Below are 16,735 nucleotides of genomic sequence, written 5' to 3' on the forward strand. Positions count from 1 at the left end.
ATTGCTGAGTAAAATTTCATTGTGTATATATGCCACATTTTTTATCCATTAATATACTGAAGGGGCACTGTGATGTATTCTTAAATGTAAATAGGAGAGTTCCATCAGATTCATTAATCTGTCATTCTTTATTCTATCCCTCCTCCTCTCCCTTCATTCCCCTTTGTCTAATCCAAAGAACTTGTATTCCTCCTTCCACCTCATGGTATGTTAGCATCCACAGATATTTGGAGAATATTTGGCCTTTGTTTTTTTGGAATTGGCTTATTTCACTTAATATGATAGCCTCAGGTTCCATCCATTTACCAGCAGATGCCATAATTTCATTCTTCTTTATGGCTGAATAATATCCATTATGTATATAGACCACATTTTCTTTATCCATTCATCTGTTAAAGGGCATCTAGATTGGTTCCATACTTTAGCTATTGAATTGAGCTGCTATAAACATTGATGTGGCTGCATCACCATAATATGCTAATTTTATGTCCTCTAGGTATATCAGGAGGAGTGGGATCACTGAGTCAAATGGTTGTTCCATTTCAAGTTTTCTGAGAAATCTCCATAGATTTTTACAGAGTGGTCGTACCAATTTGCAGTCCTATCAGCAATGCATAAGTAAACATTTTTCCCCACATTCTCACCAACATCTATTGGTAATTCTATTCCTGATAATTGCTGTTCTGATTGGATATGAAATCTCAGTGTAGTTTAAATTTGCATTTCTCTAATTGCTAGAAATGTTGAACATTAATTCACATATTTTTTCAACTGATCATATTTCTTCTTCCCTGAGATGTCTGTTCAGTTCCTTTGCCCATTTATTGACTGGGTTATTTGATTTTGTAGTGTTAAGTTTTTTGAATTCTTTATATATTCTGGAGTTCATATCCTGCTCTGAGTTGCAGGTGGCAAAGATTTTCTCCCATTCTGTAGGCTCTCTGTTCACTTTCTCTATTAATAGATCCTTTGCTGTGAAGAAGCTTTTTGGTTTGATATCATCCCATTTATTGATTCTTGATTTTACTTCTTTTGCTTTAGAAGTCTTATTGAGGATTTTTGTTCCCAAGCCAATATGGAGATTTGGGCCTACATTTTCTTCTAGTACATATAGTGTCTCTGGTCCCATGCCTAGGTACTTGGTTCACTTTGAATTGAGTTTTGTGCAGGGTGAGAGATAGGGATTTAATTTAGTTTTGCTATATATGAATGGATTTTCAGTTTTCCCAGCACCATTTGTTAAGAGGTTATCTTTTCTCCAATATATGTTTATAGAGACTTTGTCTAGTATGAGATAATGAAACTATCATCACCCTGATACCAAAACCAGACAAAGATCAACAAAAGAAACTCAAACCAATATCCCTGATGAACATAGATGCAAAAATTTTTAATAAAATTCTGGTAAATCCATACAAAAATATATTAAAATGACAGTGCACCATGATCAAGTGGGGTTCCTTCCAGGGTGCAAGGTTATTTCAACATATAAAAAATTAATACATGTAATTCATCACATCAATGGACTTAAAGACAAGAATCACATGATTCTCTCAATAGATGCAGAAAAGGCATTTGACAAAAAAGAGCACCCATTCATGTTCAAAACACTAGAAAAACTAGCAATAGTAGGAATCTATGTCAAAATTATAAAAGTTATATAGTTTAACCCAAGACCAACATCATTCTAAATGGAGAAAAATTGAAAGCATTCCCTCTAAGGTATTTTTAACTGCTAATTTGCCCAAGCTTGAGTTAAAAGTCATGTGTCTGAAATTTAGTTTCTTTGTTATACTATTTTGAAGCTCCATATTTCTTTGAGGCTTACTTTTGGTCACATTTGAACCTGTACTATTCATTATTCTTATTAATACCTTAGGATTAAAATAATTAATTTTCCATAATTCCATGAGTAGACTTTGAATTATGTTTTACCCCCTCAAATCCATTCCCCAATATCTATCTTAAATAAAACTTCATCATGTCATTATTCTTGTAAAACATCTCAACGAATACTTACTGATCTTAGATGAAGTATAAACATTTTAGTATAATATTCAAATTCTTCCTTTTCTTCCTCATTTGTGATCTGTATTTTTTTAAGTTTCTTTGTAGTTGTGTATGGAAAGAATGCCTTTATTTATTAATTTTTATTAATTAAGGTTATGAGGATTGAACCCAGTACCTCACACATGCTAGGCAAGCTCTGAGCTAAACCCCAGCCTGTGATCTATATTTAAACAATATTTTAGTATCCAAGACTATGTCCTTACTCAACTTGTATCCTATATTTGTGCTCTTCTCTGTATGAAGCAAGTATAGGTATCCATTTTTTTAAACTAACACCTATTTCTCCTATAGTTCTTATGATAGTAATTAGGTTTTTATTTTATTTTGTTTTGTTTTTTGAAGTGTGTATGGCACCCAGGATCTTGCTCATACTAAGCAAGCCCTCTAACACTAAGCAACACCCCAGCTTAATTTCTTTGAAAATTATTTCCTTAAACTAAGAACATTAGTGTACTTTCTCTCATAGCATGAATAACAATCCCAAACACATTTCTTATCATAGCATATTCTATATGCTGGAAAACTAGTCTCTCCTTCTCCAAGATTGTCAGTACGGTGAGAAGGGGGCTACCTTCCCTTTTGGAGGGGGTACTAGAGATTGAACTCAGGGTACTTGACCACTAAGCCACATCCCCAGCCCTATTTTGTATTTTAATTAGAGACAAAGTCTCACTGAGTTGCTTAGCACCTCAATTTTACTGAAGCTGGCTTTGAACTCGTAATCCTCCTTTCTCTGCCTCCCAAACTGCTGGGATTACAGGTGTGCACAACCATGCCTGACACTACCTTCCCTTTTAACTAGAGTTCTAAAGAGTGTGGGACTCAGGCAACATTCAAGTAACATTTGCTGAATTAAGAGTTGAATTACCTGTTAATTTCAAACTAATCTATAAAATATATGATTTAAGTATGGGTTTTAGCAGGTTATCATACTATATGCCATGGGATTTAAAGCAAGCATATAATGAACTATAGGATTTTTGTTCTCAAGTAGTTTGTAGTCTAATTGGCCATAAAGGAGCCAAGCCCATTAAAAATAATGAACAATAGCTGTTTTCTATTGCTCATATTTCTTATACAGAATAATTTCCAAAAGACATCATTGGAGGATTTATTCTAATAATTCTAAGCCTTTTACAATACCTTTCTCTTGTTAACTATAATGATGTCCTATTCATTGCCTGAAAACAGTGTCATTTCCATGATAAGAACAGGCTTATTCAAGTTAAAAATTAAACAAATAATTTACAAGTAGACACATTCAGTTTCACAAATTTTTAGATTATGTCCTTCGTATGCTTACAGTTTAATGAGGGAGACAGTGTTTCAAATGTATAGTTTAAAACAGCATAACAATTGAAACAATGGACATAATCATAGTGTGACAATATACATCAGCACTAGGTTGAATAAATATGAAGTTTTGGAAAATTGATATTTAAATACTTTGTAGCATCTCATGGTTAATATAAATTAAACATATTTTTTCCAGTAATTTCACTTAAATTTAGTGTATTTTTTATGATGTCTTTATGCACATAAAATGTCTTAACCTCTCATCTATGTACATATATAAATTATTAATGACAGTGAATAATCTCATTCCATGAATCTTAATATATGGATTAATTTGAAAATAGAAGGAAGACCATTGAGCAGAGGAAGGGAATTCAGAGGGAAGTAGGAAATATGGGAAAAGGGAAGAACTGCAGAATGGAATTGACCAAATTATGCTACATACATATATGAATATACCACAATACATTTAACCTTTATGTGTATATTTATAGCACCAATTACAAATAATTAAATAAATAGAAGGAAGACAAGTAGAGTTGAGGAAAGGAAACAGGGTCAGGAGAAGGGATTGTAAAGAGGAAAACGTGCATCTAAAATGGAGCAAATTACATTCAATGAGTCTCTCCTTATGACAAAATATAACTTGCTATTATGTATAACTATAATGCACTAATAAAAACATTAAAAATATTTACTCAAACCGTGTATAACAGTCAGGATTTATTATTTTTCTCTGATTTCAATATTTTTGAACAATATAACGAGGGGGAAAAAACAGTAATTTAAAAGGAGGTGTTCATCATTCTCTATACCTGCCTGAAGGCATCGAGAAGGTTAGCATTTTCTTCTTCTTCACAACCTTGTAAGCAAATATGAATAAGCAATATTTCCCTCAGGAAGAAAATCAGCCTCTGAGAATTTCACAATTGCTGGCCAGAAATACTGCATGCTTGAAATACTACTGAAGGAGCTGGAGGTCATCCTGGTAACACTGCCCCAGTGGAGAAAGTGTTGGCACTTGGCTATTGATTTCCATGCCAGAACCTGTTCCTTCTTGAACCCAGAATGGTTTCTTTTCTCCACCTTCCAGAACTAGAATCAAACATTTCTTTAATAATGTCATATTTAAAAGAATGACTCCCACATGGGGATTATTAGAGGGCTTGGTTACTCATGGAAAATAAACACTATGAAAATACTTCCAAGTTAAAAATGGAGTCACAGAAATGCATTTCATCTCAAGTATGATGTCAACAATTCTCAAACAATCATACATTAAAGTTAGCATGCATTCTGGTAAATTAAAATTTTGGTAATCTTCATAATTTTTTCCTGTGATTGATATATCACATTTAATTGTCTTTTTTATGATATAGTTACCAGGTTAAACATATTCAGGTCCAATCAAGCACATCATCTTCTTTATTCTGAGTAACTAACCACAGCTCTGCTGAAGTCAGGAAATGTTACTTGCACCCCAGCCCTGCTATTGAATTCCTTGTAGAAGCTAATGCATGCTCCAAAGTAACACATGAGACTTTTTTCAATGCTGTTTAACAGGGATAAAAGAGTAGAATTTTAGGCTTGAAGAGGTTATTAGGACGGAGTCTTGTTATCACCAAGCTGGAACAAGTACATGAAAGAGCATGCTATTTTACCTATATCAACTCTCTTCCTGTGGACCCTAATTAACTCTTTACTAATTAACTAAAAAAGTCTTCCCAAAGGTGTTTTAAGGTCTTCACTTACCATTTTTTTTAAAAAAAATCATCTTTCACAACCCTTTCTCCCTTCTCCTGGTGAGCATTGAATTTTATCAAACTGTGTACTTCTGAAACCCAACTGTTTATAAATTTTGTATTGTTTTCTTTATTTTATTATTCATGATAGAGATATGACTCTCAACTACTTTTAAATGGGGAAAATCATTCAAAATGTTTCATTTTGTTAATAGGCATTAATATTAAGAACTCAGTCTTTCAATGTAAAAAAATCAAACATTGTAAGGAGCATGAATGAATCTCAATCCTTTTGAAAATTTTACTATTGATTAGCATTGATAATGTGAACAATTAAATTGGTTAAAAACACCAGCAAGGTTTTTTCCTTTTTCTCTTTTTATTATCATTAATTTACTTGGTTCCCACATTAAAGATACTAGACAAAAGCTCTATAAATATACACTGGAGAAAAAGATAGCCTGTTCAACAAATGGAGCTGGGAAAACTGGAAATCCACAGGTAGCAAAATAAAATTCAATCCCTATCTCTCACCAAGCACAAAACTCAACTCAAAGTGGATCTAGGACCTAGGAATTAGACCAGAGACCTTAAGCCTAATAGAAGAAAAATTAGGCCCAAATATGCATCATGTTGGATTAGGCCCTGATTTCCTTAACAAGACTCCTAAAGCACAAGAAATAAAATAAAAAATAAATAAATGGGATGGATTCAAACTAAAAAGCTTCTCAACAAAACATACAATCAATGACGTGAAGAGAAAACCTACATTTTGTAAGCAAAATGAACACCAGATAGAGCATTAATTTCCAGGATATATAAGGAACTCAAAAAGAACAAACAACCCAACCAATAAATGGGCTAAGGAACTTAATAGACACTTCTCAGAATAAGATATGCAATTGATCAACAAATATATGAAAAAGTGTTCAACATCTCTAGTAATTAGAGAAATACAAATCAAAACTACTCTAAGATTTCATCTCACTCCTGTCAGAATGGCAGTTATCAAGAATACAGGCAACAATTAATGTTGGCGAGTATGTGGGGGGGAGAAGGCATACTCAAATCCTGCTGGGTGGGACTGCAAAATGGTGCAACCAATCTGAAAGATAGTTTGGAGATTCCTTTAAAAACTTGGAATGGAACCAGCCATCCCACTCTCAGTCTATACCCAAAGGACTTAAAAAACAGCATACTACAGTGATACAGTCACATCAATGTTTATAGCAGCACAATTCACAATAGCCAAACTGTGGAACCAAACTAGATACCCTTCTATAGATGAATGGATAAAGAAACTGGTGTATATATACACAATGGAATATTACTCAGCATTAAAAGAGATTAAGATTATGGCATTTGCAGGTAAATGAAAGGAAGTGGAGAATATCACGCTAAGCAAAGTATGCCAATCCCCCCCAAAAAAAAACAAAGGTGAAATGTTTTCCCTGTTAAGTGGATGCTAATCCATAATGGCATTGGGGGAGGAGGGTTTATGGGATGAGTACAGGAACTTTGGATTGGGCAAAGGGAAGGGAGGTGAAAGGAGGGGGTATAAGGGTAGGAAAGATGGTGGAATTCTATGGACATCATTACCCTAGGTAAATGTATGATTGCACAAATGGTATGGCCCTACTTTGTGTACAACCAGAGAAGTGAAAAATTGTATTCCATTTGTGTACAATGAATCAAAGAACATTATGTTATCGTGTATAACTGATTAGAATAAATAAAAATGAAGATAGTGGAAAAATAGAAATGTTAATTAAAAAGAAAAGCTCAGAGCTATTTTCTCAGAAACTACTGAACACCTGTTGTCTTTGAAATTGATTGTATCATAGGAATGCTTTCGAAAGTTGGAAAAGATGAAAACAATTAAAACCAAAAGGCAAAATAAAGCAATATATCTGTGTATTATAACTAGAGAGATCACTTTCAAATATCATTTCAAATATCTACTAGAATTTAACTTTATAATTAGGCATCTGGTTTCCCTCTCTAACAGTGGTAGATTTAGTTACAGTTTTTGGCTTTACTCTCTACAGGTTAGATATAACATTGTAAAATTTACCCTAGGTATTATAATGATATGAAGAGCCAAACAAAGACATTTTTTTTCTTATAGAGTTGTGTGCTTTGTGCTGTAATATAGATTTTTTTATTGGCAGTATTAAATTTCACTTAGTTTCCTCCATAGTATATTTTAATTTCTACTTAGAATGTGATGATAAAATATAAACTCCTAGAGGTAATTTTGTGATTAAAGGCTATGAAGGAGTTCTGAGTATAACTGCTTGAGCTAAAATAGTTTTCAGTTTTGTTTACAGATTTTTAGGTGATTAGTTGCCAGAATTTCTCTGGGTAAATGGCCTAACTGCACAAATAGCAGTGTAAAATAATTAAATTTAGGTAATCCTACAACTGAGTTAAAAAACTTGACTCTGATATCTTACAACATTACACGTTTACTGTTAGAGGAATGGTAGGACACACATTTTATAAGAAAATATCTAAGAGAACTAATAAACATTTAAAGTACTAGAGAAGTGTGGAATATGGGTTTTACCTAGTTGGATAGATTATACATTCACATATTTTTGAAAGGTTTTTAACAGGAGTATGCTGTTCTTTGAGGATAATTACTCTCTCTGGGCACTTGTAGGGTCTTTAATTGACACAGAAAGACTTTCTTACCAACAATGCACACAGTTAAATATTTGTCAATTTGTTAGCCAAAGAGAGATAGAAGACTATTGCAAATTCTTAGTATAATGTCTTTCTTGTTTGAATAGATTTTATCTTTGCTTTTCTGGAAAAATAATCCTCTGCAAAAAGGGGCAACTAATACCATTATTTCAAATCCTTTATATTATTAATTCTGCTTGGATTTTAATGGTAATTATGTTGACTAAAAATAAAACATAATAAAACAGTAAAAAATGTAACACACACACATATAAATACAATCTGTTTTATGTAAATGTTTCATAAGCTAAAGGAAATTGTGCAACAAGATTTATTTCAAATAATTAAAAAATGCTCTTCTCCAATTAGGAATTCATATTATGTATACATTTCTTGAGTGGATTTAGGCAACATAATCTTGCCCTGCAGTTTTCTTTTATCTCCTCTGTCACCTCAGACTGTAAATAGACAAATATTTCCTTCTCTCATCTATCCTAAAATTACAGTAAAAACAAAACAAAACAAAAACTCTCTTGACTACAACCTCCTCTTTGTTTATTGCACAAGGGATAATATGCATACTTCTTGTATTTCTTTGTTCCACTTTTATGCAGATAAGTAGAGACCATATTTGTAATATGACATATCCTAACATTGTATTTTTCCCTCAACCCATTTCAATAGGATTCTCATCCCGAACATTTTACTAAATCTGATCTCACAAAATGCCAATTCCATACCTGTTGCCAAAAGTGAAATTTTAGTATTCTTAATCTTAAGGAACTTTATCTTTCAATACTATTGAACAGAATTTATATCATAATTCTATTAATACTTTGTTTTGACTGCTGCAATATTGTTCACCTTTGTTTTTAACATGCTTTATCAGACATCACTAAGGATTGCATCTGTGACGCCATATACTTTTAGTTTTTTCATCTTTCTCCTTCCCTATCAGTCATTATTGAGTTTCTCTTGTTGGCTTTATTCTTATGTGATTTCTATATGGATTTTCCAAAGGTAAGCATTGGATTTTCTTCTCCTCCATGTACACACCTGTTGTTTAGATGGCCTTATTCAATCCTGGGATTTACAATATTATTTTATTATGATAACAGTATTTTCTGTAATTTATGTGAGGAATATATAGTATATAATTACTATGGATTGACTCAGAAGAGAATTTCTACACATTTAAATTATAAACACATATATTGTAATAGACACTATTTATTTAGTCTACAGAAAGTCAAAATTTTGGGAAATGGACTCACTACACTTGAATTTTTTATTGTGTTTTACCTGGACATGGAGAAAAAAATAATGCCATACAGTTTTACAGTGCTTAAAAATCTACAGAGTAAGTATGGATAAACAGATTGAACATGGATTTTTAGGGCAGTGAGACAACTGTATGTTATGGATACACATAATAATGGATATAATAATATGTATCCATTATTTGTTTTAATGGATACATGTCATTATATATTTGCCAAAACCCGTAGACTATGTAACAGGTGATAATGATGCATCAATGTAGATTTACTGATTGATCAAAAAGTGTATCATGTGATATGCACACGATACATTTTAATTTCAACATTCCTGTTAAAAGCCCAGGAAATTGTGGGGGGCTTCAAGGGTTCTGTGGAAACACCTTGTACTGCCCCCTAATTTGCACTGTGGTTATAAACTTCCCTAAAATCAAGCTCCACTAAAAATAAGTTTAAAAAAAGTCTATAAATGTTTGTACAAATGTGATCAAGTATATATGCATATATAAACACAGAGACTCATGTATGTAATACATATTAATGTTATGTTAAATGAGACTATGCATATATATGAAGTAAATGTAAATACATAAAAAATATCATACACACATGTTCTCAATAAACTGTGACACTGTAAATGTATATATGATTAAGCCTCATGGCATTTTTTTCAGAAAGTTAAATATCCGTATTGTTTTACTGGTTCATAATTTATTTCTTAGAATGTTTAAGTCTCTTCCTAAGTTCACAGGGCTCTGGGACCACAGTGGGGATTGACCCTGACTTCTTCTGTCATGATTATTTATAATCATATAATTAGCTTTCTCTGCTGGGTATATATCAGTATAATAGGAAATATCTTTAAAAGACTTAAATATTACAAACTATATTTCAATATTTGCATTGATAAGCATGTCAGTTTGGTATTTATTGGTTTTGAAGGCTGAGGTAAGGAAGCAGGTTTTTTTGTAGTTAAGTAAGTAATAAAGGCTGTGAGAGAGTGAAATATTAAATTTATATTGGGATAAAAATTCTTTCAATGTATGATAGTTTAGGAGAAATTCTGGTTGGGCAGTAGTAAATGCTCTTAAAATTTCCTGAACCATGAGATTCTGTACACTGACATGATTTAATCTGGTGTTCAAACTGAGTACTTTTTTTTTTTTCTACAATAAATTGAACCTAGGAGTGTTCAAATAGTGAGCCACATCTCCAGCCCTTTTTGTTTTTAATACAAGGTTTTTCTAAGTTGCTTGGGGCCTAATTAAGTTGCTGAAGCTGCTTTTAAACTTTCAATCCTTCTGCCTCAGCTTTCCAAACTTCTACTGTTAGCAGTTGTGTACTACCTGCCCAACAAATTGAACACTTTAATTTTTTTTTTTTAATTTAGGGACATGTCTTTTTTAAAAAATGGTATTTTGCCTGAATCATTGAGTAGATAAATCCCTCACCAGTGACATTAGTCACTTCTAAACTAGCTAAAAGATATACATAGCATCACTGTGAAGGTAATTTAACCCTTTTCACTTTTAAATTCAAGTGAACCTTTAGCCATTTATCACATTCTACTACAATATGTCTAGCTATGTAAATATCCCTTCCAGTAGTCAATTTATACATTGATACATTTCTGAGATTTAAAATGAAAAAGATTAGCTGGCATAATGCTTTAGCACAAAACACAAATGATATCAACCACCAGAAGAGAAGAAAATGCATGTAATAAAGGTAATAAATCAGGAAGAGATTTCTTTATTTTTTGGGGGGAGGTGGATTTCCAGAGATTGAACTCAGGTGCACTCTGCCACTGAGCCACATCCCCAGCCCTACTTTACATTTTAGAGACAGGGTCCTTCAGAGTTGCTAATGTTTTGCTTTTGCTGAGGCTGGTTTATGAATTCATGATCCTTCTGTCTCAGCCTCCCCAATTGATGGCATTACAGGCATGCTCTCCTTGCCAGGCCAGAATTCTTAATGGTTGAATTTTTCCATTTATTGAATCTTAAAAGTGCCAAAGATGGTACTGAGATTAAAAAGAACTTCCTTATGGGGATTTAAATTGCTAAATGCAGGCAGCCTATTCACTATATAATTACAAGAAAATTCCAATTTAAGATTTAAAAAATGTATGTTTTTTTATATGAAGAACTTATAATTTTTTTACATAATTGAGGGTCACTGACAAGTACTACTCCATTCCATAAAGTGTGGGTAGTTTCTCACAGGATGTAGATTTGATTGAAAGATGGTAGTGTGAAAAAATATCCTCTATTTCCAGAGAAGTTCAGGAGGTGAAAGTATGAAATCTCCAGTTATCTTGTCAGATGTTACTAAGAATCTGTTACCTCCACCTACTCACCAATACTGTCTATCCTCTCCAGCCAGGCAAGTCACTTCTTTCTCTCCAGGTTACAAAAAATCTGCTCCCCAAACTGGAAGGTGTTCTCTGCCACAATGTAAGGACCCAAGTCCCTGCCCACTCCACATGCCACATTCTCAAGCATCCCCCAAGAACTTTTAAGAAATTTACATTGTGACATTTCCTGTTTAAAGCCTTAGTAAGAAATCTTTTGTTACTCTATGTAAATTATTATCAATTCAGTTGTATGAGATATTAAAACTACTATTGATTTTACCAAATTAAAAGGCTATTACTGTGGTAACTAATCTTCTTGAGTCTATTCCAACAATAGCTTGTAATGATTATAAATGGTTCTTCTACAGATAAATAAATACTGATAAAAAATAAACAAAGGAATATGTTGCAAAAGTAGCTTCCTTACTGAAATGAAACAGGTTATACTGATCAGTAAGGAATAGCAAGACCTAAAATGTTTGTCCTTTACAAGATTGTAGGCTGAGACACATCCATAGTATTTGTAAGGAAAATGAAATACACATTTATTTAAATGCTAGTAGAATTTTGTTTTGAAAAGAAATAATACTTTGAATCCATCCTAGGACATCTATGCCTGCAACCTTAAGTAAGGAGAAAGTCACTGAAGTTAATAAATCAAGTGTAAAACTTTTAAGTATCAGGCATATCTTTATGACTATTGCAGTCTTTGGTGATTAATCAGCTATTTGAGATTTCAAGAGGTTAACTAATGCTGGTTTAAATAATGTCTTAAATCATAATAGGAATGTATGTTTCCATTTGGTTCACTATAACAATAAACCAATTATAAAAAAAGATTTATTATGAATTTTTTGATATATTTTTTTTAAAAGAGAGACTTTACTTGTATTGGGCTGAATGCCATTTGTAATGTGAATTTTATAATTTGAAAGATATTTATATTTTGACCATATTTAATGAACTCAGGAGTAGCTGAGATGTGCCTAGCATATCTTTATTTATTTTTCCTCCTGAATAATTGCTACTTGAGATCTAAAACAACAACAACAAAATTTTGCCTTTTTCTACTGATGAAGCATAAACTCTTTTATCAAGTGGATCACTAAAAGTTAAGTCTTAAGTCATTGTTCTGGGAATTGGAATTTAAGAAATCTGGTTTTCTTATTTCCTCTTTGTCAGAATGTTGCAGATAAAAAGCCTAGAATAACTATAGTTGTTTTCTGCCATACATAAAGTTAATCTGAGAGGGACTGAACCAGGAAAACCTAAAGACTCTAATTATATTTACTGCCAAGTCAAAATAAACTCTTGACATTTTCAGTCATGTAAGACAATAAATGTCCTGAAGTCTTTGGCCAGTTTTAGTCAGGGCTATACTTACTTGAAAGTGAAGTATCTAACAAATAGCAGGAATGGGGCTGCAAGTGACATGCTAGAATTCCTTTATAGTAAGGGATGTGAGAAAGAATTCTCTAGTTCTCTATTACATGAGAAGCTGGAAATCTTTGATTTATAAATTGTGCAACAGTTAGTCCAAATATGAATTACATCACTTTAAACTTTAGAGCATATGCTAATAATAAATTGTGAACATAGTGTTAGGCAACGGACAAAAAAAATGTAGATCAATGAATTCTATAGTTAACAAAGAAGAAAATTTGTTTTGTTACTTACCTGTGAAAGCAGATAGAATAGAAAATACTCCAAGAATGGCTCTTCCATCTGTGGTCTGTGATATTAGTATATCAAGTTTAATTTTTACAAACTCTATTGGTTGAAAAAGTTGAATTACTTAAATAGGTCTAAGTGAGGGCTATCAAAAGCAGAGATGAGAAACATAGTAAAAGAAATTGGAAATGTAAAGATTCACAATATGGACATGAAACCAAATTGAGAATTAAAGGAAGGCCAGTATAAACATTTATCCCCCTAAAGTCCATCATTTAAATTGGCTTCTGTTAATATATGATATATATAGTCTCCAAAACATGCCTTAACATATATAAATGTTTCACAATAAAAGATGGAATTAAGCTATAATTAAAAGACTATTAAATTTTACTTACTTATTTTGGGAGTATTGGGAATTGAAACCAGTTGGGTGCTATACAACTGAGCTATAGTCCCATTTAGTTTTTTTTTTTTTTTCTTTCTTTAATTCTTTCTTTCTTTTTTTTTTTTTTTTGTGACAGGGTCATGCTAAGTAGCCAAGTCAACTTAAAGTCCTTAAAACTTCTGATCCTTTTGCAGAAATCCTCAAATATTTTGATCTTCCTGACTCAGCCTCTCTAGTAACATATAAAATTATTTTAAAAAAAACTTTCATTAATTTATCCTGATTTTCAAATTATTTAAAATTTAAGCATTAAAGGGTTTCCAAATGTATTTAGTTGACATTCTTTTTATTCATTTAAATCAAGCATTATTATTCAAAATGGTTTATGAATTTTGAATTTGTGAATGAAATTTATGAATCCTCATTAAATTATTATTAATAAAAATTTAAAAAATGACTAAGTCTTATGTATTTTCTTCAGTCATTTTTAATTTTATGAGTTCCCATTTACAAGTGTTAAAAATGGACAGGAATGATTTTACCTCTTAAGTGATACTTTGTATTAATTAAAGATATTTTGATTCAATATATATGGCAATAAGTTCCATATATTTATCTATTAGTATTTGGATTCTTCAATGGGGATGTAGCATTAACAATCACTCTCTATAAAATAAAACACATGAATATTTTGATGGTCTCACAAATTTTTTCTCAGTTGCAAATTCTAAACAACAAAAAAATAACAATTAGAGAACACTGATTTAACTTCCATCCTTTAAAGAATTTTCCATATTCTTTCCAAAGAGAATATTAAAAATATGACCTTGCTATAACAATCCACTTTGTTAATACCGTAGAAGATTGATGGGAGCAAGAAATTGTTATCACTTATTGAGGAATTTTATAGTCAACCCCACAAATCATTAGGAAATGTTCTAGGCAAAAAAAAAATCAAAACAAAATATCATAGTTATCCTTAAGGTGTTTTTTTTTTTTTTTCACTATTTTGATGTTGCGTAGCTTAGTCTTAACCAAAATGTTTTCCACTTATTCTCCCCTCAAATTACTTAAAATACACATTAAACAGTACAATAGCAATGATCAAAGAGCACAAACTATTTTGAAGAACAGAAAAAAATCTCTAGCACACACACAGAGAGAGAGATCTCATAGGATAGAGCAGATTCCTTTGCAGATATTGCTCAATTAGCTGATAAATCATTATGAAGTCTTCTCTTTCCTCTTTGGCGGGGCATCTACTCTGTGTGCAGTCTCCACTCCATTTTCTGTTCCTTTTCTAGAAGACCGGCCTTTAATCATGGGTTTTTTCTTCTTCAGACTCGAGGCCTGAAGATTAGAATCCTCTAGCCACCTCTGAAGCCAGACGGTCAGTAAGGTCCAGGTTATATATGCTTGGATGGTGCAACTGGACGACAGAACAGCGATTTCTGCGGCCAACACGTTGACGTTTCCACTGATGGAATCCGTATCCCCATCCCGGGAATGGGATACAAGCAAGTGTAGCCCCACAGTGACCAATGAAACAACCAAAGTCGTGAGTCGTCCCAAGACAAACACGATGGTCCACAGAGAAACCCCCTTCTGGTACTTCTCATCACTGAAATAGAACACGTCGCACAGGTGGGAAATCAATTCAACGACATAATGCAGCACCAACAGAAGTAGTCCCAGGTGGTTCAAGTACAAGAGGTAGGCTCCAGTGATGTGAAAGAGGTGAAGGCCAATGTAGATGAGTTGACTAGGGATGTCTTGTTTTCGGATTCTCTGGAAGTAGAGTTCCGGAAAACCATGAAACCAGTAAGCCAACTGTGAGATGTAGAAAAACTTCATCTGAAACGTCATCATGGTGTGGGAATGAGTCCTCCAGAGGAGAGTGGGGTCTGACAGGCAGTTTTCGGACAGGAGGATGACGGTGCCCCAGATACAGGAGACAATGTAGAAGACACTCAACTGGCCAGATTCGTTGAACTTGTTCTGCTTGGCTTTGGTGAACTGCATCCTCCTGCTGATTTTATCCAGGACGTACTCCTGGATCGTGGCGTGGATGATGATCACCACCAGCATGTAGAAGAAGACCGTGGCCAGATCCTTGACCCCGTAATGATACAGCGTCTGGGATCCCGCAGCCAGCTCTTCCGCAGGGACCACCACGCTGTGCTGAAGAGTGAGGAAGACGATCGACACTTCGGCCGTTCCCTCGAACATGAGCCCCAGCACGAAGAACATCCCCACGCAGGAGACGAGGTCCGCATGATTCTGCAGGATGAATTCTTGGCTCAGCACCGGGGGGTTCTTGGTGCCCTTCTTACGGAGCCCCATGGCGGCGGCGCTTCCCGGATACTCACCGCCGAGCCGCAGCTGCCTCCCTCGGGCTGCTCCCTCACTACGCCGCTGCCGCAGCTCCGGGGGCTCCACTCCCCATGCCGGAGCCACCAGCCCAGGGTCGTAGCGACGGCCCGGAAAAAAATAAATAAATAACTAAATCAATCCCGGGCTGTGGGGCCCCGAGCGGGTCCGAGCATGCGCACCAGGGGTACGGCAGAGGCAGGGAAGGAAATCGAGCGCCGCGCCCCTGCCCGGCGCCAGGCCCCGGCGGAGAGCGAGGATCTTCCTCGCGGATCGCAGCTCTTCCCATCCGGCGCCTCCGCCCAGAGGCACCTCGGAGCTTTTCTTCAGGGACATCCTCGTTATAAATGCGACAGCACGGATGGATAGAGCTCTAGCTGTGTTTTATCAGACTGTAAATCATAACCACAGTGTCGTTGTCGTCGTCATCACCGTCTTTATCACCAGTCCTCCTCCTCCTCATCGTCACCTCTCTGCCAACTCTCGTCGTGCTGTTCACCAGATGTCATTCCACGCACTTGGTTTTCACTTACAAATGTAACCTTCCTAGAAAGCCAGCAAAGTAGATATTGATAGAATCTGCCCCCCCCCCACCACCACTTTTTGTTTGTTTGTTTGTTTTTGTTTCTGAAGGACAGGAAACTGAAAGCACAGGGAAGTTAAGTCATTCACAGGCTGAACATCACATATTAACAGCCAAGATTTAAATCCAGTCTGGCTCTCCAGAAATGGACTTCTCACTACTGTGCTTTTAAAATCAGTCATATCTGGAAATATTAGATCAACAGCAAAACATGTTAGAAATAGCTCTATTAGCATTAATAATAATTTGGCCAAGTTAGTGATTTTGAAAAACCCGGTGGCAGCTGGATGCAGG

General features: G+C 34.3%; 1 protein-coding gene across 1 annotated transcript; it reads right to left on the reverse strand.

Moving 5' to 3' along the window:
• Nucleotides 1–14,413: 14,413 nt before the first annotated feature.
• LOC113183412 (translocating chain-associated membrane protein 1-like 1) lies at nt 14,414–15,999 on the reverse strand. Its single transcript, XM_026389711.2, has one exon. It carries the CDS (start codon nt 15,829–15,831, stop codon nt 14,713–14,715), a length of 1,119 nt encoding a protein of 372 aa, XP_026245496.1. The 5' UTR covers nt 15,832–15,999; the 3' UTR covers nt 14,414–14,712.
• Nucleotides 16,000–16,735: the final 736 nt, after the last annotated feature.

The sequence above is a fragment of the Urocitellus parryii genome, chromosome 10 (assembly GCF_045843805.1).
Source record: "Urocitellus parryii isolate mUroPar1 chromosome 10, mUroPar1.hap1, whole genome shotgun sequence".
Lineage (NCBI taxonomy): Eukaryota > Metazoa > Chordata > Mammalia > Rodentia > Sciuridae > Urocitellus > Urocitellus parryii.